Source organism: Capsaspora owczarzaki, assembly GCF_000151315.2.
Source record: "Capsaspora owczarzaki ATCC 30864 unplaced genomic scaffold supercont2.7, whole genome shotgun sequence".
Taxonomy (NCBI): domain Eukaryota; class Filasterea; order Ministeriida; family Capsasporidae; genus Capsaspora; species Capsaspora owczarzaki.
In genome coordinates, this window is record NW_011887298.1 from 540,944 (window position 1) to 562,526 (window position 21,583).

The following is a 21,583-nucleotide window of genomic DNA, read 5'->3' on the forward strand; positions in this document are numbered from 1 at the left end:
CCCCCTTTTTTTTTTGTCTGGAATGTCACTGCCAATTCATGCTAGAATGGATCCGCAGCTATCGTTTACTGAGAATTTTGTGAAGAACGAGGCAGAACTCAGTCTCTTTGAAACAATCATCATTGTGCAGCACGTCAAGTCGCGCTCCAGCCCCACTTCACTTGAGCTGCTCTGCTCTGCTCGACCAAATGGAGGACTCGGAACTCACCTCTGAGCTCCTGACGAGCGCTGCACAGGCCGAAGCGGGACTCTTGCTTGTTGACGGGACGTCGTTCCATGCGATGGATGATGGCGAAGAAGCAGCCGCAGCAGCCAAGACTGTGAGGGCAATCTCGACCGAGGCAGAGTCGGATCGCAGGCGCGACGCATCTCAGAACGAGGCTACTGAGCAGGCCGAACAAGCCGAGCAAGATACGAGTGTCGGCATGTCGCTCATTGACGATGACATCCGGCTTGGCCGCTCAGAAGAAGATTGCAACGATCAAGATTGGAACACGTTCCAAAGTTCGCTCATGCTGGCTAGCAATGCCAATGTCGAAAGTTCTCTTCAGTTCCCGGATGCTGTGCGTACCGAAGTGGGAGTGGTTGAATCCCAGGGCTCAACTGCTGAGAATGCCCAACGCCAAACCCCCCCCCCGACTCATATCCATCCATTTTGTTATTGTTGTTGTTGCTGTTGATCGCATTTGACCCATTCGTTGCGGATGCCGTTGCGGATGCGCAGGGTGCAATAACGGCGCTTCAACGAGCTCCAGCACACCTTCTGGAAGAGCTGGGCGATCAAACAGTTGCAGTGAAGATGGGTGGAATGGCTCCCGAGGTACTGCCGCTCAAGTTGCGGTGGTTGACCATCGACCAGGTCCGCATGTCAAGTGCAGGGATGTTGATCAAGCCTCCAGCCACATTCGGCGAGCACTCTCTTCCTCACGCAATCGACAATTGCGAAGTGACATCCGCAGACGACTGTGTGCCTTCCACTTCTGTGCTGTGTCGAGCGCAGCACCGCTACTACAGTAACATTACCAACCGGTTGCTATCGCGGGAGATTTCTTCTCCGGTGTTAATGTCGACTTGGAGATCCCAGCGGTATGTTGACGGCGGTGGTTGTCGGGTTGGTTTGTTGATTGCTCGCTTTTGCTCGCTTTTGCTCACTTTGCTCACTTTTGCTCACTTTTGCTCACTTTTGCTCACTTTTGCTCACTTTTGTGGCCGTCTGAAACTGCTCCCCCGAGTTCAGAGCATACGCACAATGCATCTACCCAAATACTACCTTTTACGATGTCAAAGTCCCGCTCAGCCAGATGACCTTGTTCTCGCCAGATGGGAACTATCTCATCACGTTTGGGATATCCACGCCTACCTTGCGCGTCTACAAGCTTGTGGTACGAATGAGCACGGTCGAGCGGGTGGCGGGTGGGGGGGGAGGAAGAGCAAAAGAAAAAAAAAAGCTGCTTAATAACAAGAGCCTTATCATGTGCCAACTTCGAGTTTTTGTTTGCTGTCGGGCTTTTGGTCAGCGACCGACACTGCTGGACGAAGAAATTTTGACGGACGCTTCGACCGCTCGAGACCGTCTATTTGAGGACTTCTTCAGCCCTCATTTCGAGCTCTCCTTTGCACACGAAGGCAGTTGGCTTCACAAGGTAGTTGACCCACCTGAACGGATGCGGTTGGATGGAAAATCATCTGCGCGATTCTGATCTCATCGTTTCGGTGAACACTTGTGCTTTCAGGACATTGCGCTATTTGCAAATCAAGGCAGACATCTTATCGTGGCCACTGCCTCAGAGACTCCGCGACCAGCTGCAATTGATATCGACGCTGCGCTAGTTCCCTGCAGCTTGGAAAACAGTAAGTCGAGCCGACGCTGCAATGCTTTCTTAAGCCTTGCGTGCGTCTTTCTGACCCAATCCCGATTGTGGCTGCTCTTCACCAGTCACCCTCCACGTCGTGGAGCTTGCGACAGGCGCGCTATTAGACCAACGGCGCTTTTTGAAGGAAGTCCCAAACTGGGGACACACGCACATTCACCTCCAAGACGACCTGCTCTCTGTGTTGTCGCTGCGCGAGCAAACAATTACCATTTTCAAGGTATCCAGTCTGACATGGATTGAGTTTTCGTTCCTTTTCCTTCATTCACTTTTTTGAATGCCCCGCTTGTTTTCCCCCCTTTTTTCCACAGGTGAAGCGGTCCGGTGAGTTGGCCGAGCTTGTATGTTTCGGCCAGCAATGTTTTCCGGACGATGAGCAAGAAATCCAACGAATCCACCGCGCGGCAGCAGCTTATCAAGCAGTGAGTTGCACATCAGCAAGTCGCCTTCGTTTTGTGAATGCGAAAGTGGTTTTGAAACGTCCTCACAAACCCCGCCTCACCTCCCGCTTGTCCAATTGCTTCATCAGTCAATTCCGACGGCGAGGGTGACTGTGCCGTCATTCTCTAGTGGCACCGTTGTTTCCGCCGCAACGACCCGCCCTTCTTCGATTCCGCGATGGCGGGGACAGAATCTTTCCCTGCACGGGGGGCCCAGCGCATTCACCTCTGGCATTCAGCCGTCGTCCTTGCTTGCTGCGGCAAGCCAACTAACGGTTGCCGCGCGTCTTCGAGAAGACTCGGGAGCTCTGCCTTCCGGCAGTCCGCCGTACACTGGCATTCGTCAGCGGTTCCTGTCCTTTATGATGCGCCGAGCGGCAGCAAGTGCCGACCCAGTCAAGGCGCTTCGACGCTTCTACTTTCGCTTTGACAAGCTGGCGAGTGCGCTCATGATTGAAGCGCAGCTCCTGGATCCGGCACACGTTCTGATTTGCTTTTCCAGCCATTTGCCAATCGTCAATAACGCGCTGCAGCTTCGCACGCTCATCCCAGAGCTCACCCACGAGGTTGGCCAGGAGTCGGTCCATTTTGTCATTTACAACCACGTGACGGCCGAAATCATCGCAGGCTTTGAGAGCGACTCTGAGAGCCTCGGGACAATGTTTACGCTATTCTACGAGCAGTTTTGCTCCCATCCGGAAGTTGGAAACGCCAACTGGATGGATGGGCCCTGCAGCAGTCTCTACTGGCGTGAGCAGTACAGGCGACAGCTGGCGTTTCTTCCAAAAGGCAATGTGTGGGCTCGGAGGTTGCTGTATCAGCGGTGGCTCTTGAATCTCCCCCTCACGGCGCAGGTAGTGTTTTCGTTCATTTTTTTGCTCTTCTTCTTCTTCTTTTTGCTTCTTTTTTCGTTCAGGGAGCGACTGCTTGCTGTTCCTAGCTCAATTTCTTTGTTGGTTTTTTGCTTTTTGGGTTGCAGATTCATAATTCCAGCCCATACTTGGATGCCTCGTTGTTCGCGTTCGAGGAAAATGCCATTTCCAGCATCTCCAAGAACTATCGATGCGTGGAAAACCCCATTCCATTCTTTTCTCGAGCTGTAAGTGCTTTTGGCGCAAGTCCGGTTGTCTGTTTCCGCACTGTAGCTCACACCATCGTGTGCTCCTCTTCCGCGTCCCCCCCCCTCTCGCCCTTCAATGCTGCTGCTGGCACATTCTGGGAAATGCGCGTGCTTACGTCGTACCAGACTGGCGCACTAAAGTTTCACATTTCTACCAACGTGCCTGGTCCTGCTGCTGCCGAGCCGCGGTATCAAACCCAAACCTTCCATCCTTATCTACCGTTTGGGATAACAACTCGGTTCATGACCCTCCACGCACCAGTGACAAACTTTCACTTTCGCACACAAGACAAGGAATGAACAACGTAGTTTGTTGCCGCGGTAAAACACCCTATTATTGTTGTGCACCGAAACAAAAAGGAAAGAAACAAACACTTACACAAAACAAGACCAACAAAACGACAAAAAAAAAAAAAGCTACTAGAACACCAACAGCACAAGGACGAGGCGGAGGAGTACAACTGGACAGACTTAGAAAACGGCCGAGTTCAACCGGTCTGCGATTGACAATTGTGTGCGCGTTAGGCTGGAGAGATACATGACCATGAGCAAATCCTGTAGGTTGGAGTTGAAGAGCTTTTCGAATTGTGCAGCCTCGAACTTTGGCACCGAGGAGGCAGCGTCCGAGAGCATTCGGCCAAGCTCGGCGTCTGAAGGAACTTTGCCAGCCTACAAATAGACGATAGAGTGGTGTGATTGGCAGCCAACAGTGAGACAAGGAAAAAAAAAAAACGAGAGCGGACGATGGCAGGGGCAACGCATCTGGCAGCCATGCCATCATCACGACGGAAAACAAAAACACCGACGACAACAAAGCAACAAAGAAAGGAACGCACCAAAACCTTTTCAACGTGGGCCACAGCCGTGGCAAGATGACTTTGAAGCTTGATGATGGAAGCTTCGAGAGTATCGAGCTCAGTGAGGAGCGGGGTGGCGCGGTTGGGGGCTGCCCGTGTTCGCTGCAAGAGATTGATGCCGACACGGTCGGCCTCAAACATTTTGACCTCGCACTTGACGGGAGCGAAAACGACGCCGCCGGGACGATCGGACGTACCGAGAGGTGCTCCAGTGAAGGCCTGGACACCAAGCTTGCCGCCACGCATGGCAGTATCAACCGTGAGCAGAATGGGGGATGCTGTCAAGTCTGAATAGAACTGGGTGTGAACGGTGACCGAGTGGCTCGTAATCTCGTCGCCAGTCGTGTACCAGCCAACAACCTGCTCCCTGGGTGCGATTCGCTTGTGCAGGCGCAGCATCAGCTTGTGATGAGCAAGATCGAGGTGCACATCTGCTGCAGCATCCATGTGCGGGAGCGCAAAGCAGTTGGACACTTCGACAATGCCGTCGTGCACAGAGCCCAGCAGAGTGCCAATAACGCGCTTCTGGTTCTCGTTTCGTCGAGTAAAGTGGTCAATGATGGTCAACAGCACCACAGGCTGCACGCGGACCTCGAGGCTGAGCCCGCGCTCGTTGAGGAAGATGGGACCGTCTGCCATTTTATGTTGTTGGACCTGCACGAAAGAAATCACAAAGCAAAGACGCAGAGCTGGAGAAGGTGAGCGATTCGATGAACGAACAGGAGTCACAAGGCGTCACCCTTCCCCCTCTTTGAGGTAGCCAACGTCGCACAGAGGTTGTTGCGCTTGTCAAGCACTTGGGCCAGAGATCTCTGCTGCGTTATTGCTGAGCCCTTTTCCACCGGGGTCTTCCCCTCCATGCAACCTGCCCCCGCCTTTTTGAGCGCATTTCGTAGACAGATCAAGAGACTCGCGTCGCACAACAACAGTGGCGCAGAGTGTCAAGCACAACAGGGGAACTGGCAACACAGCGAGCCAAGATGGCTGTTGGCGGCCGCGTGTCGCAATCCTGACCCAATCGACCTTTTCTTCCCTCTTCACCGCGCAGAGCCCACTCGGCGGCGGGCTCACAGCAAGTGAGGGTGTCAAGCAAGGAATGGCCGCAAGCTCGCTGTTCAATGGAACCAAGTCCCTCCCTCTCCTTGCTTGCGCTTCTCTTTTCCTCTAATGCAACTTCCAGCCAAAAATCAAAGAAAAAAAAAAACTCACAAAAAAAAAAAAAAAAAAAAAAAGGAATAAAATAAAATATAAAATAAAATAAAAATCAAAGAAAAAAAAAAAGTTATGAAAAAAAAGACAACCGAAAATGGGCGCTCGTTCTCTCTTGATCCTGACAATGCCGGTGTGTACTTTCCGTCCCTCGCCATCCGTATCGCCAATCCGGTGCAGGACACCCTGCTGAACAAGATGGGCTGAAGAAGGGGAGGGGTTGCAATGCGAAGAGGGGTCGAACGGACGTCGGCAAGTTGAGGGGCGTTGGTTGAAGCTCGACCGTTCCAGAACCAACAACCCGTTCGCCAGCCTTTCCTGCGTCCGGCGGCTTCTTCGACGACCCCTCAGTGGTCTCGTTTGGACATGACTCGTGGAGTGGGCATGCCCTGTGGGGCTTGCTGCGGCTGGGGGACGTGCTGGGCGCTGCGAAAGAGCGCTTTCAGAGCTCGATCGGTCGGTCTCCTTCAACCCCCCCCCCTTCCGTCCCGCGCAGCTGGAGGGTCGCTCCATGCTTCACCCAGCTTGCTCATCGGAGGACCGTCCGAAAGCGCGCGACTTGAGAGGCATGGGGGCCCAAAGCCCTGATCGGCCCGCTCTCTTCTCCCCCATTTGTCGTTTGTCCCCATTCAACCTCAACTCACCTTTACTTTGATTGCTCTAACCCCCTTTCCAGCTCGCTCGCGACCTCTTGCACCCCACCCTTGAGGACGAAAAGTCCAAGCACAAGCTGAAGCGACTTGTGCAGAGCCCTGACTCGTTCTTCATGGACGTCAAGTGCCCTGGCTGCTACGCCATCACCACCGTCTTCTCGCACGCCCAGACTGTCGTCCAGTGCACCGGCTGCTCCACCGTTCTCTGCCAGCCCACTGGTGGCCGTGCCCGCCTCACCGAGGGTAAGTTTCTTGCTTCTTTGTTTTTTTTTTCCGGGTTTTTCTGTGCCACATGCTGACTTTGATTTTTTGTTTTGCTCGTCCTGTTTTGCTTTGTGCTCGATAGGCTGCTCCTTCCGCAAGAAGGTCCAGTAAAGAATGACTCTACCCTTCTCAATGGAAGTTGCGTGTATTTCATTCTTTTGAACTGTTGTGGATTGTGGAAAACCAATTACAAAATTTTCCATCCTCTTCCATTCTCCCCCCCCCCTTTCACTTCCGGGCAGTCGTTTTGTTCCAACGTTTGCTGTTTCTGCTTGCTTCAGATCTATTTGACTGTTGCAGGTTTGGAAGCTCGAAGCAACACGGCACTAACGGGGAAAATTGTTGTATTGGATCAAACACGCTGTTTCAAACGAGGTTTTCATTGAGATCGACAGTGATGGTGGTCGTTGTCGTGCTCGCGATAAGCGGCCTCTTGCAGCTGTAATGCCATTTGATGGTCTCGCTCAACTTGAGATAAGTGGCTCGAGGCGCCTTCCAACACTACTTCGTTTCGTTCCTTGCTGTGTTTGCGACTGTGGCTGTGCCACGGAAGCAGGTGCCTGTGTTTGTCGTGGTGATGGTCCTTGTCGTGCGAGGCGATCTTGTTGAGCTGCTGCTGCTGCTCGTGCTGCTGTTGTTGACGACGCTCCTCTGCAAGTTGCACTTGTCGCATCTGCTCGCGATGCGCCGCCACGGTCTGGACATGTTGGTCGCTCTCCTCTTGCGTGCAGAGCTCATAGAAGAGCAGATAGCTTTCGCGCACAATGCGGTCCATGTGCACGCGAGTGCTGGGGGATGATGAGGACGAGTTGGACCAGAACAGCTCTGGGCAGGCCACCACCGTCGGCGTGTTGGTGTCATCAAACAGCACCCAGTCATCGTACTCGTTGGCAGCATAGGTCACATAGTGGCCACTGGTCGACGTCTCGCCGCGATGGCACACGATAGCGACCAGTCGCGCTCGCGTTGCCAGATTCCCGCCTTTTTCTTCAGCAAACAGAGTGGTCAAGTCAACCATCGTTTGCAACTGCACTGGTCGGTGGCTTTTGCGCAGGCAGTTGTTGGCGCGATCGTACCAGTACCGCTTGAGTTGAACGGGGAAGATTGGGCGCGAAAACAGATGCGCGGTACCTGGACCAACAATGCCATTGCCACCACCACCACCGGTAGCACCAGACATTGCGTTCAGGATGCTGCCGGGGGACTGCGGTTGCTGGCTGAGCTGTGTCGACAGTTGCGAAGCCCGCCGATGCCCTTGGCTGAGCGCCGTCGTGTAGCCGCCAATGAATTTCAGGTGGAGATTGGCCGGCACGGACTCTGTCGTGTGGGGATCGAGTACGGGAGGCGACTCGAACGGGTCGTCGCTGGCAATGTCTCGCTGGTGCACATGTTGCCACTCGGCGTCGAAGGCTCCCATTTTCTTGCCAAGCCCAGGCGCCTGTGTCACTTCGACCCAGTGCTGGCTCTGAAGGTCAGGGAACGGGGACGTAGCTTCGAATGCGTGGAAGCCGTCAGCCGGGTCAATGTCATCATGGTGGTCGTGAATGTTGACAAGGCGGTCACGAGGCGGAATCGGATTGTGGTCTGGGTTGCGCGGAACCGAGCGCTCGACAAAGACTTCTTCTACGCGCAGGTAATTGTCCAACAGCGTGGTAAGGCCGACCGACTGGCTCTCCTGCTCGGCGGGCGATTTGAGCGAGAGCGAGTCCACCACCGCAACCGGCACCATGCGCTGCAATTCAACTCGCTCGTCGCCTGGCTCTTGCACACCACGATGATGCAACACTTGGTCGATGGCAATTTGAGGCAAGTTGAACAGGTCGGTGAGGAAGTAAAACAGCTCTGCAGTATCTTGCTGCCCCGACGACACGAGCCTGTTGGAGTGTTCCAGGGTGACAACCAACTCGGCGAGTCTGGCCTCCACGTCTGCATCTGCCCCTTGGGGGCGATGTGACGCAGGCGCCGAGTACGAGTGCGGTGCGGACGGAGGTGAGGCGGACCGGGACGAAGGCGCCACAAGATCGTGATAGAATTCGGGACGCGCATGCATAGCGAGCACGGCAACAAATCGCTCAAAAGTCCACTCGATGGTGTCGAGCGTCAACGGCATGGTTTCGGGGACTGGGGCGGAACGACGGGGAGCAGAGTGCTCCGCGGTGGGAAGAAGCGAGTTTTGATTTTGATTTTGATTTTGCACGGGCCGCAGCGCAGCATTCGCACCATTGACAATGTCATGGAACACGGGGACGTCACTCGGCCGCACCCCGGGAGCTGAGGGCTGTTGCATGGTGCTACCAACACTGCCAGCACCCGATTCGTTCATTTGTTGGTGGAGCGAGCGGGCAAACTCCAAGTCTCTTTGCTCCATGCGGCGCTTCTCGTCTTCGTAGCTGTGGGTCTGGCTCTGCGGGAACGCGGAAGAGTTGGAGGAAGAAGAGGAGAACGAGGCGGATTCCTGGGCTTGCAATCGTAATGCCATTTCATGATCGTCGTGCTCGCGTTGCGCAACTTCTGAGGCAGACGGCTGAGACTCGAGGGCGTCTCGCATAAACCCACAGCTAACCAGACGCACACGGAGTTCTTGCATGAACGGCGCCCCAACGAGGCCACCGCTGCGGAGAAGATTAATCACAAGGACCATCCACTGCTGCAAGCCTTTGATACTCAACGCTTGCTGTCTGCGTTTCCGCATTGCGTCGATCGACGACGCTGAGGGATTTCGGGAGTTCTCTGGTGGCGGTGCGGGTATGGCGATGGGAAGCTGCAACATGCCTTCGAACGTGTCTTGACGCGCAAACAGGGCAAAGAGCAGAGCATCAATGTAGCAAGTGTTGCCAGCGTTGCTGATACCCTGCAATCCGGTCCAGGTCGAGCTCGGCGCTTGTTCGGCACCAACGGAGGTTTCCATGCTGGAAGGAAGGACGTACAATCTGGCCGCCTTGTTCCAGCGCTGCAACCAGTCTGCAGCAACATCCACGTTCCAATCGCATGCTGCAAGCAGCAATCGAGCGTCTTTGGCAGCGAGGGGCGACTCGAGCGCTAATTCTTCATCTATTCAAAGTGTACGCCAAATTGCATCAGTATGTGATTCAGAAGGTGAGTAACCGGTGAACTGGAGCCTTTTTCGTTTCTTTGGAGTGTTAGTTTTTGTGGAGGTTTTTTGTTTTTGTGTTGGGTGCTCAGTTTCCACCCAAAGTCTGAGCAAAAGTACGCACGCACGGTTTCGTCAACAACGCCTCCACATTCCCCAAACCAAACCAAGCAGATGCCGCGGTTTCTGGCTCGACTCTGATTGAAGCTGCTCCATATAGCGTTTGAGTGATTTTCCGCCGCCCTTCCATTCGAACAGCGCAAAAACAACGCCAACTGCAAACACAGCAAAGACGCTCCGAAAGCGACCCGTTTTTCGTTTTTGTTTTCGTACGCAGCCAAATTGCAGGTAGAGACAGAGAGAGCGAGAGAACAAGGAATAAGCTTCAAGCAATGGACCACACGACCAGTTCGATCACCAGTGTTTGTTCTGGGGGTGGGGGTGGACATGACAACGAAAGGGGATGCGCGACGGTGACCTGGCAAACGCGCCAAGCAAAAAAGAAGAAAGCCGACAAAAAAAAAAAAAAAAAAAAAAACCAATGACGCACGTTTCGAGAGCAACAGGACGGTGAGCAGCTCCACATCGACCATTCCGTCGGACAAGGGAGACGGAGCTGCGGCTGCTGGAGGCGGCGGTGGTGGTGCGGAGGAGAAGGTCTCGTGTGCTGCGCGTCCTGAGCTGGGCTTGAGGAGTGTCATCCGGAAACTCGAGCAATAAAACGAGATAGAAGACTGAATTCAGTCTGAGTTTTGTTTTCAATTCTCTGAACACACACACCCTAAATTCACGGAATCAATCATCATCCTAATGCTCAGAGTTGTTGCTGGCCAGTGTGTGCGGGGAATGCGCCAGGCGGCGGCGTTGCATCCACACGTGCGAATGATGATGGCCTCAGCGACTCCCAGCACCACTGCTGCCGCTCCCGAGGCCAGCGCATCCACTGCTGCAGCAACAGCAACAGCAACAGGATCCACTACGCAGCCATTGCGGCGCATCCCGACCATGAAGCTGAACGATCCGAGCAAACGCAAAAAGCCAAAGGCACCGATGGTGACGCTCGCGGAAGTCGCACTTGCGTCTCCTGCGCCCGCCCAGCAGCAGCCATCAGCCCAGCAGCAGTCAAAGTCAAGCGCAACGGCAGAAGAGGAGGACGACGGACACGAGTACGAGTACATCAACCCACAGACTGGCGAACGCGGTGGCCCGCGCGGCCCAGAGCCCACTCGCTATGGTGACTGGGAGAAGAACGGCCGGGCCATTGATTTCTGAACAAGAACCCATCATCCCATCCAGCCATCATGGGGATCAATCGAGCAGCCTTGGAAATCGCAGGACATGTCCTGAAGTGCAGTTCGTGCGTTGGTCCTTTTTTCTGCGTCAGATTTTACAATGTTTTCTGAATAACACTCATGTACAAATGACAACTTCATTCATGACCGAAACAAACAAAAAATGTGTACAAGCAATAAAACGCAACAACAAAAGGGAGGGGACAGAGGATATCAAGCAGCGTTTGAACCAAGCGGAAAACAAAATTCCGAGAACAAAGAAAGGAAAAAAACAAGACCAGAAATGAGGGGAGCTCAATCAAAACACGGGTAGCCCCCCAATCCATGAATGGATGCACGCCACGACAAGGGAATGAACGAAATAGCACAAAAAGAAAACCTGACAAAAAAGCGGATTACACAAGACCGTATTGCATGAGATGCAACTGTTGGATGATATCTTTGCAGGCATCAAACACTCGCTTGACGTTCTCAGTGCTGATTGCAGTGGTGAAGTGCGGGTAGACGCGCTTGTGCTCGGTTTCTGATGAGGGTGGAAACAGCCAATCAAAAAAAAAAAAAAAATGAGCAACGGAACAAAACGTCACAAAAACATCAATGGCAAACAAGAAAAACAGAAACAAAACGACAACGTACCGCGGCCAATCTTCATGAAAATGTCCTTGATGTAGGCCTTGGCAGCTTCTGGGTTGTTGCCGCCATTGTAGTCTGGGAACTCGTCAGCAGGGAGTGCCTTGACGCGAATCTTCTCCTCGAGCAAGTCCTCCTTGTTCAAGAAGAGAATGACGGAAACCTTCTCGAGCCAGCGGTTCTTCCAGATGTTCTGGAAGAGCTCGAGCGACTCGCGCAGTCGATTTTGGGAAGCGTCCTCGCGCAACACTTGGTCGTACGCGCTTGCTGCAACCACGAAGATGATGGCCGTGACATCGCCAAAGCATTGAATCCACTTCCTGCGCTCGGAGCGTTGGCCGCCGACGTCAAACATGCTGCAAAAGTTCAAAAGTGGAGACCATGGTGTGAGTTTCATGACCAAGAGAAGGCAGGCGAGGCAAACGCGCGAGCAGAAGGGTTTGAAGGACTTACTGGAACTGGACCCCGCTGATTTGGAAGCGAGTCTCAAAGATACCGGTTGTGACAATACGCATGCGAAGCATGTCCATTTCGCTGGGGTTGTAGCCCTTCTCGACCAGTCGGTTGACATTGTCGAAAAAGCTAAACGCGACGGAAGAGGGGGAAACACCAAAGAAAAACAAAAAGAGTCAATGACGATCGGTTGCCATCATCACGAAAAGATCGGCCCAACAAACCAAACGGCCAACTTACTATCCTGCACTGTCGTTCAGCTGGTACTCGTTGGAGCGGTTGTAGCACTCCTTGATACCGTTGTCGGCCCACAGGGACTTGATGTGGCCAAAGAACTCGGCGTTGTAGTCTTCGGGCTCCATGTCGTACTCCTCCTTGCCGTTGATAAAGTCGCAGTGTGTCTGGTTGGCGCTGTCGGCAAGCTTGATGCCAAGCTGCTCCATGGCAGCAATGATGACCTTCATTGAGGAGAGAACGTTCTCGAAGATGATGGGCTTGCCTTGGCTCCTGTCTTCGTCAGAGAAACCATCCTTGTGGATGATTTGCATCTGCTTGACAATCGTGGACTTGCCAGACTCACCAGCACCTGAAGAGAGACGCAGACATGTACACAGAGGGGAGGAGGCGAGAAAAAGAAAGAAAAGAAAAAGGTCAGTTACAGTCAAGAAAACAAAATAACGTAAAAACCAATCAACCCTTCTAACAACCGCCAACCACCAGCAAAGTGAATGTGAGCATGCATGGGGATTTTGTTCCAACAGAGTGTTGTTGCAAGAAGCGAGTCATAGAAAGAAAAGACGAAACAAATAATAAAAAAAAAAAAGTCCAAAATAACATCACAAACCACAAACAAAAAACCGGAAAAAAAAAAAGTTAAAAAAAAAAAAAAACGAACAGAGGCGCAAGCAAGAGAGCATGTTTGGGTGTAGAGTAGAGCAGTCAAGCACAAAGCTCCACGAGTTGCGACGAAAGCGAGAGAGAGAGAGAGAGAGCGCGAGCTAGTGAAGGAGATCGAACGCAATCACTAGGCAAAAACAAAAACAACATAAAAAACCACAAGATGCCCCGCTGCACCGTTTGGATTCCGATGCGACATGCAACGTGTTTGCGTGCCCTTTTTTCGGGTTGTGATCATGTTGATGAGCAAGATACTTGTGGTAGCGAGCGGGGTGATGACGACCGCAAGCGTGCCTCAACCACACGCGTTCACCCGTCAAAGAAAAAAAAAAGAAAAAAACGGAAAACAGATCACGAATATCGCACTCGTGAAGGCGACCAGATGAGAGCGAAAGAGAAGAAGAAAGCGAAAAAGAGCCCCATTCATCTATGCACAATCGTCTCGCCGAACGCACTTGGTGTGGCAGATCGAGCCAGAACCAACCAGAAGGGGGTGCACCAAAAAACCATCACCGAAAAAAAAAAAAAAAAAGATATTAATATAAAAAAAAAAAACCACAACACAAACAGAAATAATAAAGAAAAAAATAATAATAAAAAATACTAAAAAGAAAGAACAAGGACACTGCCAGACGCCTGGTTGCGCATGTGTAATCCAGCTGACTCCAATTGCAAGTGCACGAAAGCACCATCAGGAATGGGCCGAAGCAAAGCAGAAACCAGAAAACACACGAATGAAAAGGAAACCCGAAAAAAAAAAAAGAAAAAAAAAAGAAAAAAAGACCTTCTTGTCCGGCTCTGTGGTTGGCAGGCGCTCTCCCCCTCGCAGTCCGACTCCGAGAAGACAGGAGATCGCGAGGGGAATGAGCCAACACACGTGCTAACACGGAGGCGGCTGCAGCAGGAGTAATAACCATGACAGCAGCAAACTCGCAGCCGGAGAAAATAGCATCGCAACGTGAATAAATTGGAAAAAAAAAAGACATAACAAAGTACGCTTCGCATTTTGCCATTGCGCGTTTTTTTTTTTTTTTTTTTTTTTTGGTTCGGTCCATGTCAGACGACCCCCCTTTGTGCCTTGTTGTGTGCTCTTCACGACCGATGCAATGTGAAGCGACGATGCGCATGCACGAGCACGCAACCGAGCACCGAGCAACACAAAGCAAATCGCAGCCAGGGCATTGTGAAGAGACCGTTGTGAAGAGAAAGAGAAACAGAAGCAGAAACAAAAAAAAAAAAAAAAAAATTAAAGGAAAGCGGTTGCAACTTTTTTTTTTTGTCCCTCAGCTTCTTCTTCCAACGGTGCGCCGAAGCAGAGCGGCCGAGTGTCAGCCGTGAACGAGATGGGGTGAATGGGAGGTGAGTGGGGATGAGCAGTGCCGCAGTAGACGAGAAGCTGGGGAAAGCATCAACAGAAGGGGAAAAAAAGGGAAAAAAAAATTGTGTTTTGTGCTTTTTTTTTTTTTTTTTTTACCAAGCAAAAGTAGCTTCAGTTCATCTTTCAATGCCTTGTTGTCCTTCTTGAGCTTCTTGTCGATCTCTTTGCTGGCCACAGACGCGTCATCACCACCGCAGCAAGGCATGGTTGAAATGGATTCGTTAGGATTGTGCTGAGCGCGAAACGGCTGACGAAGAATTGAGTTTTTGAAAAAAAAAAAACGGCGAAAAAAATAAAAATCACAACCGAAAAATAATAATATTAAGAACTATTAAAAAAAAAAAAAAAAAAAGAATGGCATACCAATTTTTGACCTTTTCGTTTGTTGATCAAAATCAAAAGAGCTGGAGTTTGGAGAGTCAAAGCTCAGACGAGACCGCGCGCGTGTGTGTGTGACTGAGCATGAATGTGAGAGTTGAGATAGAGAGCGAGAGTCAGAGAGGAACAAGGAGCGAAGAGATTCACTGTGAAAAAAAAAGGGGGGCTTTTGTTATTCTGAATTGGAGGTCAGCGTTTTGAAGCGTCGGAACGTCGGAACGCAGCACTTTGGAGCGGCACAGTCGAAACCCTTCTTTTGTCATCGCATCCATGTGTCAAGCAGCAGAAGCAACCCCGACACAGATGCGTCCCCTTGACCGAGGACTGGCAGCAACGGTCCTTCGATCATCCTCACCCCTGACCCGCCGGCTCGCTTTGCTTCACGCGCGCGTTCCAAAAACTCACAACTGTGCGGTTTCGATCTTTTTGTTTATTGTTTTTGTTTTGGTTGTTTGTTTTGATTGTTTGTCGGTTGATTGCGACATTTCATTGATCTCAGATTTGGGTTCCACTCGTTTTTTTCAATTTCTATTGGACCAAAAGGAAAGCTGCTTTCAAAAAAAATCCAAAACCCTACTGAGCGAGCTTGCCGCTACAAAAGCTAGCACCTTTCTCTCTCTCTCTCTCTCTCTCTCTCTCTCTCTCTCTCTCTCTCTCTCTCTTGCTTCTTTGTGTAGCTTCCTGTTCTCCTCTTGCTTGTGCAGGCGCGAGCGTTTTGAGCGAGTTGGGAAAGTCACACAGGAAGAAGAGCCATAACAAATCAATAGGAGTGCTCTGTGCCACATTTGGCGCTACTGTGGTTCACCTGCTTCGCTCTGCTGCTGCTGCACGGACAGTCCCGCCCAGTCCCCCACTTCAATCGCAAGACTTTGCGAGACAATCGCACCATCGAGCGCCGAGACCCGCCCCTGTCTCAACACGTCCGTCTTGCTAGGGTTGGACCGAACAAGCTCTCTCAAGTTTTCGCATGGCCATGCCTTCTTCTTCACACCAGCTGTTTGAGCCATGCCCGTTTCCATGGACCAACGCGCCACTCTGCAATCAGACGTACGCAGACGCCTTTGGTAGCGAGTACACCAACTACTGGGCAGCGCAGACAGTCATCACCCTCGCGACCGCTCTGCTCGTGTTCTGGCGCGCCGCGGTCGTCTTCCGCTCGCAGCACCACTGGAGCCCGTTCGCCAGCTTTCGCAACTTGATGCTGTGGTATGCTATTCTGGGCGTGCTGATGCTCCTCGCCAAGATTTCAGATCCACTCGGATGGTCGAATCAGCTGCCTCTGGTTGTCATCCAGCTGTTGCTCGCTGGAGCAGTAAACGCCGTGCTTTCAGCCTTGTGAGTCGATCGTTCATCGCTTTTTTTTTGGTTGTCGAGCACATGTGCACCGCATCTAGTTGCTGTTTTTTTTTTCTAACGTGGCACAACACCCCCGTTTCGCTTCGTTTTTGGCAGCATTTTCTTTTCGTATTCCGTCATGTGTATCTATGATTCCGTTACATTCGGGCATGTCGTTACCAGGGCGAACAAGAGGTCCATGTACCTTGCAAACGTTGTCATCTGGATCCAAAGCATCATCCTCGCAGCCCTCTCCGTTCCTGTCGGCCCGTTCTGGGTTTGCTTGCTCATCCAGTTTTCGTTTTTCGGCCTGGGAATTGTCGGTCCGCTCATCCTCTCTCTTCGGTATGGCTTTGGGTTGATACGCTCGTTACGAGAGGCATCCACGTTTGTCCAGTCTCTACCCATGCCCAATAGACGCAGCGCCAGCCGGATCAGTCCGACAACGCCTCCCACTTCGCGTGACACTCCCGCGGCAGCTGAAACATCCGTTTCCGCTGTAGCTCCCACGCCTCCACAAGAAGCGTCTCTGACTGGCCCGGCCATCCCCGTGATTGTCGAGTCGCCTTCTGGTCCGGCAACCGATAACGATCGGAGACCCTCCGGCACCGAGTCGACCCAGGCTTCGTTCACCGCTCTCAAACCTCCGCCCGATCACTTGGGACTTCCCTCCCAGACCGTCAATTCGACCAGTGAGTCTTCGAGCAGGAATGGCAGTAATGTCTTGGACGACTTGCACGAACCCGTTGCTCGGCAACGACACATCAAGCGAGCCCATGCGAACGACAATGCTGGAGAGCGCGCTGCACTCCTCAAGCACCTTTTGCGCCTGTTTCTCGTAATGCAGATCTGCGCAGTCATTGGCATCGCGGTCATTGTTTGGATTTTGGTGGATGTTTCTCGCGAGCAACGCGACTACGCCGCCGGACGCATCCCCATCCCGTCTACGACTCAGCTGACTCAGCAAACACTGGTTCTCGTGGCTCAGTGTCTGTCCTATCTGGTGATTCTGATCGGATTTGGTCGGCGTGCAGCTCGGCGATAGTCGCTGGATTGTTCGAGCAAGCGGTGCGCAACGATGGTTGCCTTCGAGTGGGCGATTATGGTCGTTCAAGTTGCTCAACCTGATTCAGATTGGGGTTGGTGGTACCTTGCAACGAATGAATGGAAGGCTTGTTCTCCGTCCGATCGATAGAAAGCCACGGTTCTGAATGCCGTGCCGCAGTTGCTTTTCGATTTCGCTTCTTGTGTGCGTGGTTGCTTGGCTTTGGCCAGCGTGCACGCATCGCACACTCGACATGTCTTTATTTCAAGGCGCTGCACACAACTAGAACGACATGGGAGGAAGGTGGGGTGCGTGGATTTTCGGCAGCGCCCCACTACATTCTTACTGTATTCCCATTCGTTTCTACGGTGTACGATTGTAGAGTAATTATTTATTGATAACATTCAACTGGAAACATCTTTGTGGACGTGGCAACGAAGCGAGTTGCGGGGTTTTCTTTTGCAGTAAGCGTTTTGAAAATATAGTGTTACGACCTTACCCGGAACTTAACCTAGAATCACAACTGAAGCGGGCCAATTCGTAACATATAAATTACTCGCAACATCAACCCATTACTCGTATCTTCGTGGAAAGATCTCTGATCATAACAATTCCACTTCTTCAAGGACCTCAGATTGATAGCTTGCTCCTGTTTGGCGGTACAAATTGGATTTTCTAAACCGAATCTATTCTCTCTCTCTCTCTTTTTTTTTTTTTTTTTTTTTTTGTCTCACTTTTTTTTCTCTTTCTTTCTTCTTCTTCCGCATTCCACCCCTTTCCCTTCCTCACCCACCCTCTTCGCTTGGCGTTTTTCTTGTGTTCTCGTCTGCCGCGCAAGCTCTATCGTGCTCCAAGGCCTGCCCTTGCACAACTTGACTGTGTTCTCCCTTTTTTTTTTTTTTTTTTTTTTGTCTTTCTCGCACACACATTTCCTCTCGTTCTGACGCTTCTTTCTCGCGGTCTCCTTTGACGTCCCACAAGCGCTGCCTTTGCATAATCAACCTGACTGCGCGGTTTCTCAATGACAATGGCTGAAGTCAGTAAACTGTCAACAAGTGACCGAGAAAAAGTCAAACTGACCCATGACCACCTCAAAAGAATCGCGGCCATGTTCAACGGCCGCGCTCGAGGGAGCATTCGTGTCGAATCACAATCTACATCCGCAGAGTTTGTCCGCAATTTGCAACAGGTACTCACCAAGCTTTGGCCTCGACCAGAGCTTTTCGGCGCTGAAGACATTGTCAACTACTCTGGAACTCAGCAACCTGTGCTCTTTTGGAAAGTTGCCGATCCCAAGGGCAACTTTAACTGCTATGACCTTGAAGCCGAGCCGCTTCCAACAGGAAATGTCATGCTGGTGCAAAGTACATCAAGCTCCGACTTTGGGTGCGTGAAGCGTCGCACCACCGCCGACGCTTTTTTCGTCCAACCTGAAAAGTACATTCCAAGCTTGGCCGCAGCCAGCTGGCACGACATTTCGCATCGCCCATTGGATCTGCAAGTAGAAAAATCGCCCGTTGCTGTACCAGCATCTCAAGTTCTTCCGCCGGAGTCGTCGGTGCTTGAGTACAAACAGCAAGCGTCCAGAAAACAAGACCCGATGCCTTACGTGTACACGGCTGACGATCTGGTCTCTCATTTGCGAGATGTTGGTCAACTGCTGGTTCAGCAGCGCGAGGCGCGCTTGATCATCGGAGTCGCCGATTCTCCGAGCCATGTCATTGGTGTTGAAATTTCTTGGAGATTTGCCGAGTCTTTGAACTCTGCTGTCACTACTTGGGCTTCCGAGCTGATCCCCAGTATTTCTGAAACACCCATCAAGATCTCGATTCAGCCTGTTGTAAACGCCCTTCCGGGTTTGACTCCTGAGACACTGGCAACCTTTGTTGTGATTCAGATCGATGGCAGTCAGGCCCAGCAGATACTTGCGGCGACGCACGGCCGCGGCCAACGAGTGAAACTTGAAGACGAGCTACCGTCAGATTCCAAAGACGAAGTCAAAGCGCACAAGGTGCTCGTTGTATTGCAGCAAGATGCCTTGCCCCTTCTGCCGCCGTATTTGCGAGCTGCGTGCGAGCATGTGCAAAGTCTTTCGAATATCTTCGATCCGGCTTTTGACACCCCGATGGCAGCCCTTCTGTCTGAATGTCACGCTGTCATCTCAGGGTCACCCGACCCGTGGTCAGCTTTACTCGACCTTCTGGCACCTCGTGTGATCGTTTCTGTTCAGTTCTCCCGTGGCCAGCCTCTTCTCTTCATTCATCGCCTTGGCAACCCTTTGATGAGTGTTGTCGCGGCTGATGGCAGGCAATATGAGGCAAACGCCTTGGGCGCTTGGCTTCGGCTCCAAACGCCAAAAGTGTCTCGTGCCTTGCTGAGAGGTGGGATGGCTGTGCGCATCCGACTGCGCTCCTCCGCAGCAATCCAACAAGGACAGCCTGATTTGGCAGAGGAGGCCATCAAACATATGGTCGGCCACTGTCACTTTGATCTGCAGCTGGAAGTCGATCTGCAACGCCATGCATCGCGAAACCGCACAGCCATGGCCTTGCAACCCATACGGCGCCCGTTTGCTCCGCGAATCGTCGTCATTGATGCTGACTTTGCAGTTTCGCATGGGAGGGAAATTGAGAGGCTATTGCAGACGATTCCAATGCATCGCGTCGCTACGCTGCCAGATGATCCGCTTGGAGCAGCCACAGTGCTACCGCCCAGCGCATACTCTGTTGTTGTCGTTGCACGTCTCGATGACGCGCTAGTCAAGGGGCCGTTGTTTGAGCTTTTAAACAGTCACATGGACATTTGCGATGTCTATCTCGCCTCTCCACCACCGCGCCACCAAGTTCTGCTGCCACCATCTGTCTCTCGAGACGAGTTTGCTTCTCAAGTCGTACGTAACCCTCCGTGTGAAGTGCAGCTCGAGGTTGTTCCGCCTGAGCTTTCGTCGTCTCCCGATTTTGATAGCAACATTTTGCTGCAAGCGCAAGACTGGGTTCGGAATGGACATCCGATTCCATGGGGATTGCTCTCCCGAGACTTTTATGCGATGCGCTCGAATCAAACCTCTTTGGTAACAACCATTTTATCACGCCTTCAAACTGGCCATGGTCTGTCTACACTGACCGTGGCCCAGACGCTTGCGGGCGCAGGCAGCACCACACTGCTACGAGCTGTCGCCTTTAAACTCGCCAAGACGCACGTCGTGCTCTGGGCATCGAGCCCTGACACACTCGTCACTCCGGCCGCGTTGGAGTATGTGCGTGCGCTGGGGCGAGAGCATCAGCTAGTGATTGTCTGCGACTTGCCACGCAACGCTCCAGCTTCCTCATTGCGTCCGTGCTCCGTACTCTGGGATCAAGCTGACCTTCAGCCTGCGGTACTGCTGCAACTTGAACGCACCGAGTTTTGGAACAGCTCAATTCCGTCGCACGCGGTTGCAAGCGTGCATCTGGTGCTGGACCAGCAAGAAGCGGCTCGCGTGGTGCGCTGCTTCCAATGTTTGTTTCCAGCCAGGTCTGACGCTCTACAAGGTCTGCTTCAGCCGCTTGCGGGCGATTGCGAGCACGACCTGGTTTTGTACCTTGCGACGGCCATGTACGATGCTCCTGCTCGAGGTATTTTGCGATTCCTCAATCCGCTCGACAGTACAGAGCGCGATGAAGACATGTTTGCGAAGCATATGGCCTTCCTCACTTTGGCAGATGTTCCAGCATCCTGGGAAGCATGTCGAAGCGCCATCCCTTCACACGATCCGACATGGCATTTGCTACGTCTGGTCCCAGAGGAAAGTGAAAACGGTGGTCGTGTCCGTGTTGCAGTTTGGCATCCCACCTTGGTCGATGCAGTGCTCGGCCTCGGTCCCTTCTACCGCGACCCTCGGTCCGAGAGCCAGGTTCTTGTCGATGCATGCCTGGCCTCCTGCCAAACTTCCTGGATTGCGAGCGCCTTGGCGTGGTCTGCGTTACTGAAGCGTCCGAAATCAGCTCCGTTTTCGCCTTTCGTTCAGAGATTGGTGAGCCTGCAAAAACGTGAGGTGCTCAAAGACGATTTGCTCGGACGTGTGCTCGTGGCTTCTACCAATTTCGTGGATCGCGAGACGAAGCTGCACTTTGACATCATGCACTCTCGTTATCTGGAGGCTATCGGTAGCCCAGCGTGTCTCCCTGAAGCCAAGTCCATCATGAACAACGCTCAGTCACACCTGCTTTTCATTGCAAGTCGCAACTATGGTGATCGGTTGCTCAACCAGCATAATCGCTTGTCCCTGACTCAGCGGGAAGAACTGCACCGTGTCATGATCATGCTCTTCAACGAGGAGCCGGAGAGATTCACCCGCGATGATATCCGACGTATCAGAGACGCAGTTCCCGTGGCTAATCAGCAGTCATGGGCGTTACGTTTGCTGACCAGTGCGCCGGCATGAGCAAGGCTTCAACTTTCTTGCGCTCTCGTGTGTGTGTGTGTGTGTGTGTGTGTGTGTGTGTGTGTGTGTGTGTGTGTGTGTGTGTGTGTGTGTGTGTGTGTGTGTGTGTGTGTGTGTGTGTGTGTGTGTGTGTGTGTGTGTGTGTGTGTGTATTCGTTTGCGGTGAAATTGTGATCCGACCAAAACGCGCGAAGCTTGGCAAGCTCAAGTTCAACGCAGCAAGTCGGCCCAGTAGGTCCTATTCAAA

At 52.3% G+C, this 21,583-nt stretch overlaps 8 protein-coding genes across 8 annotated transcripts; 5 read left to right on the forward strand and 3 right to left on the reverse strand.

The window, feature by feature from the left end:
- The first annotated feature begins 105 nt into the window (after positions 1–105).
- On the forward strand, positions 106–3,853 carry CAOG_04662 (hypothetical protein). The gene is made up of 10 exons (XM_004347359.2): positions 106–563; positions 725–1,086; positions 1,238–1,382; positions 1,518–1,643; positions 1,734–1,851; positions 1,937–2,091; positions 2,183–2,293; positions 2,401–3,165; positions 3,291–3,410; positions 3,558–3,853. Exons 1-10 carry the CDS (start codon positions 189–191, stop codon positions 3,729–3,731), a joined length of 2,451 nt encoding a protein of 816 aa, XP_004347409.1. The 5' UTR covers positions 106–188; the 3' UTR covers positions 3,732–3,853.
- Positions 3,743–4,958, reverse strand: CAOG_04663 (hypothetical protein). Its single transcript, XM_004347360.2, has 2 exons — positions 4,268–4,958; positions 3,743–4,100 (listed from the first exon to the last, which is right to left on the reverse strand). The coding sequence occupies exons 1-2, from the start codon at positions 4,925–4,927 to the stop codon at positions 3,903–3,905; spliced, it is 858 nt and encodes a 285-aa protein (XP_004347410.1). The 5' UTR covers positions 4,928–4,958; the 3' UTR covers positions 3,743–3,902.
- A 636-nt stretch (positions 4,959–5,594) lies between these two features.
- Positions 5,595–6,621, forward strand: CAOG_04664 (40S ribosomal protein S27; the record flags this gene model as incomplete). Its single annotated transcript, XM_004347361.2, has 3 exons — positions 5,595–5,630; positions 6,174–6,393; positions 6,497–6,621. The coding sequence occupies 3 exons, from the start codon at positions 5,595–5,597 to the stop codon at positions 6,523–6,525; spliced, it is 285 nt and encodes a 94-aa protein (XP_004347411.1). The 3' UTR covers positions 6,526–6,621.
- Positions 6,622–6,744: 123 nt separating this feature from the next.
- Positions 6,745–10,233, reverse strand: CAOG_04665 (hypothetical protein). The gene is made up of 2 exons (XM_004347362.2): positions 10,056–10,233; positions 6,745–9,465 (listed from the first exon to the last, which is right to left on the reverse strand). The coding sequence occupies exons 1-2, from the start codon at positions 10,204–10,206 to the stop codon at positions 6,794–6,796; spliced, it is 2,823 nt and encodes a 940-aa protein (XP_004347412.1). The 5' UTR covers positions 10,207–10,233; the 3' UTR covers positions 6,745–6,793.
- A 22-nt stretch (positions 10,234–10,255) lies between these two features.
- On the forward strand, positions 10,256–11,005 carry CAOG_04666 (hypothetical protein). The gene has a single exon (XM_004347363.2). It carries the CDS (start codon positions 10,316–10,318, stop codon positions 10,775–10,777), a length of 462 nt encoding a protein of 153 aa, XP_004347413.2. The 5' UTR covers positions 10,256–10,315; the 3' UTR covers positions 10,778–11,005.
- Positions 10,864–14,498, reverse strand: CAOG_04667 (guanine nucleotide binding protein). The gene is made up of 5 exons (XM_004347364.2): positions 14,252–14,498; positions 12,121–12,466; positions 11,881–12,009; positions 11,434–11,783; positions 10,864–11,320 (listed from the first exon to the last, which is right to left on the reverse strand). Exons 1-5 carry the CDS (start codon positions 14,358–14,360, stop codon positions 11,193–11,195), a joined length of 1,062 nt encoding a protein of 353 aa, XP_004347414.2. The 5' UTR covers positions 14,361–14,498; the 3' UTR covers positions 10,864–11,192.
- Positions 14,499–15,159: 661 nt separating this feature from the next.
- CAOG_04668 (hypothetical protein) lies at positions 15,160–17,216 on the forward strand. Its single transcript, XM_004347365.2, has 2 exons — positions 15,160–15,868; positions 15,986–17,216. Exons 1-2 carry the CDS (start codon positions 15,501–15,503, stop codon positions 16,911–16,913), a joined length of 1,296 nt encoding a protein of 431 aa, XP_004347415.1. The 5' UTR covers positions 15,160–15,500; the 3' UTR covers positions 16,914–17,216.
- An 805-nt stretch (positions 17,217–18,021) lies between these two features.
- CAOG_04669 (hypothetical protein) lies at positions 18,022–21,336 on the forward strand (the record flags this gene model as incomplete). The annotated part of the gene is made up of 1 exon (XM_004347366.1): positions 18,022–21,336. One exon carries the CDS (start codon positions 18,022–18,024, stop codon positions 21,334–21,336), a length of 3,315 nt encoding a protein of 1,104 aa, XP_004347416.1.
- Between the last annotated feature and the right edge of the window lie 247 nt (positions 21,337–21,583).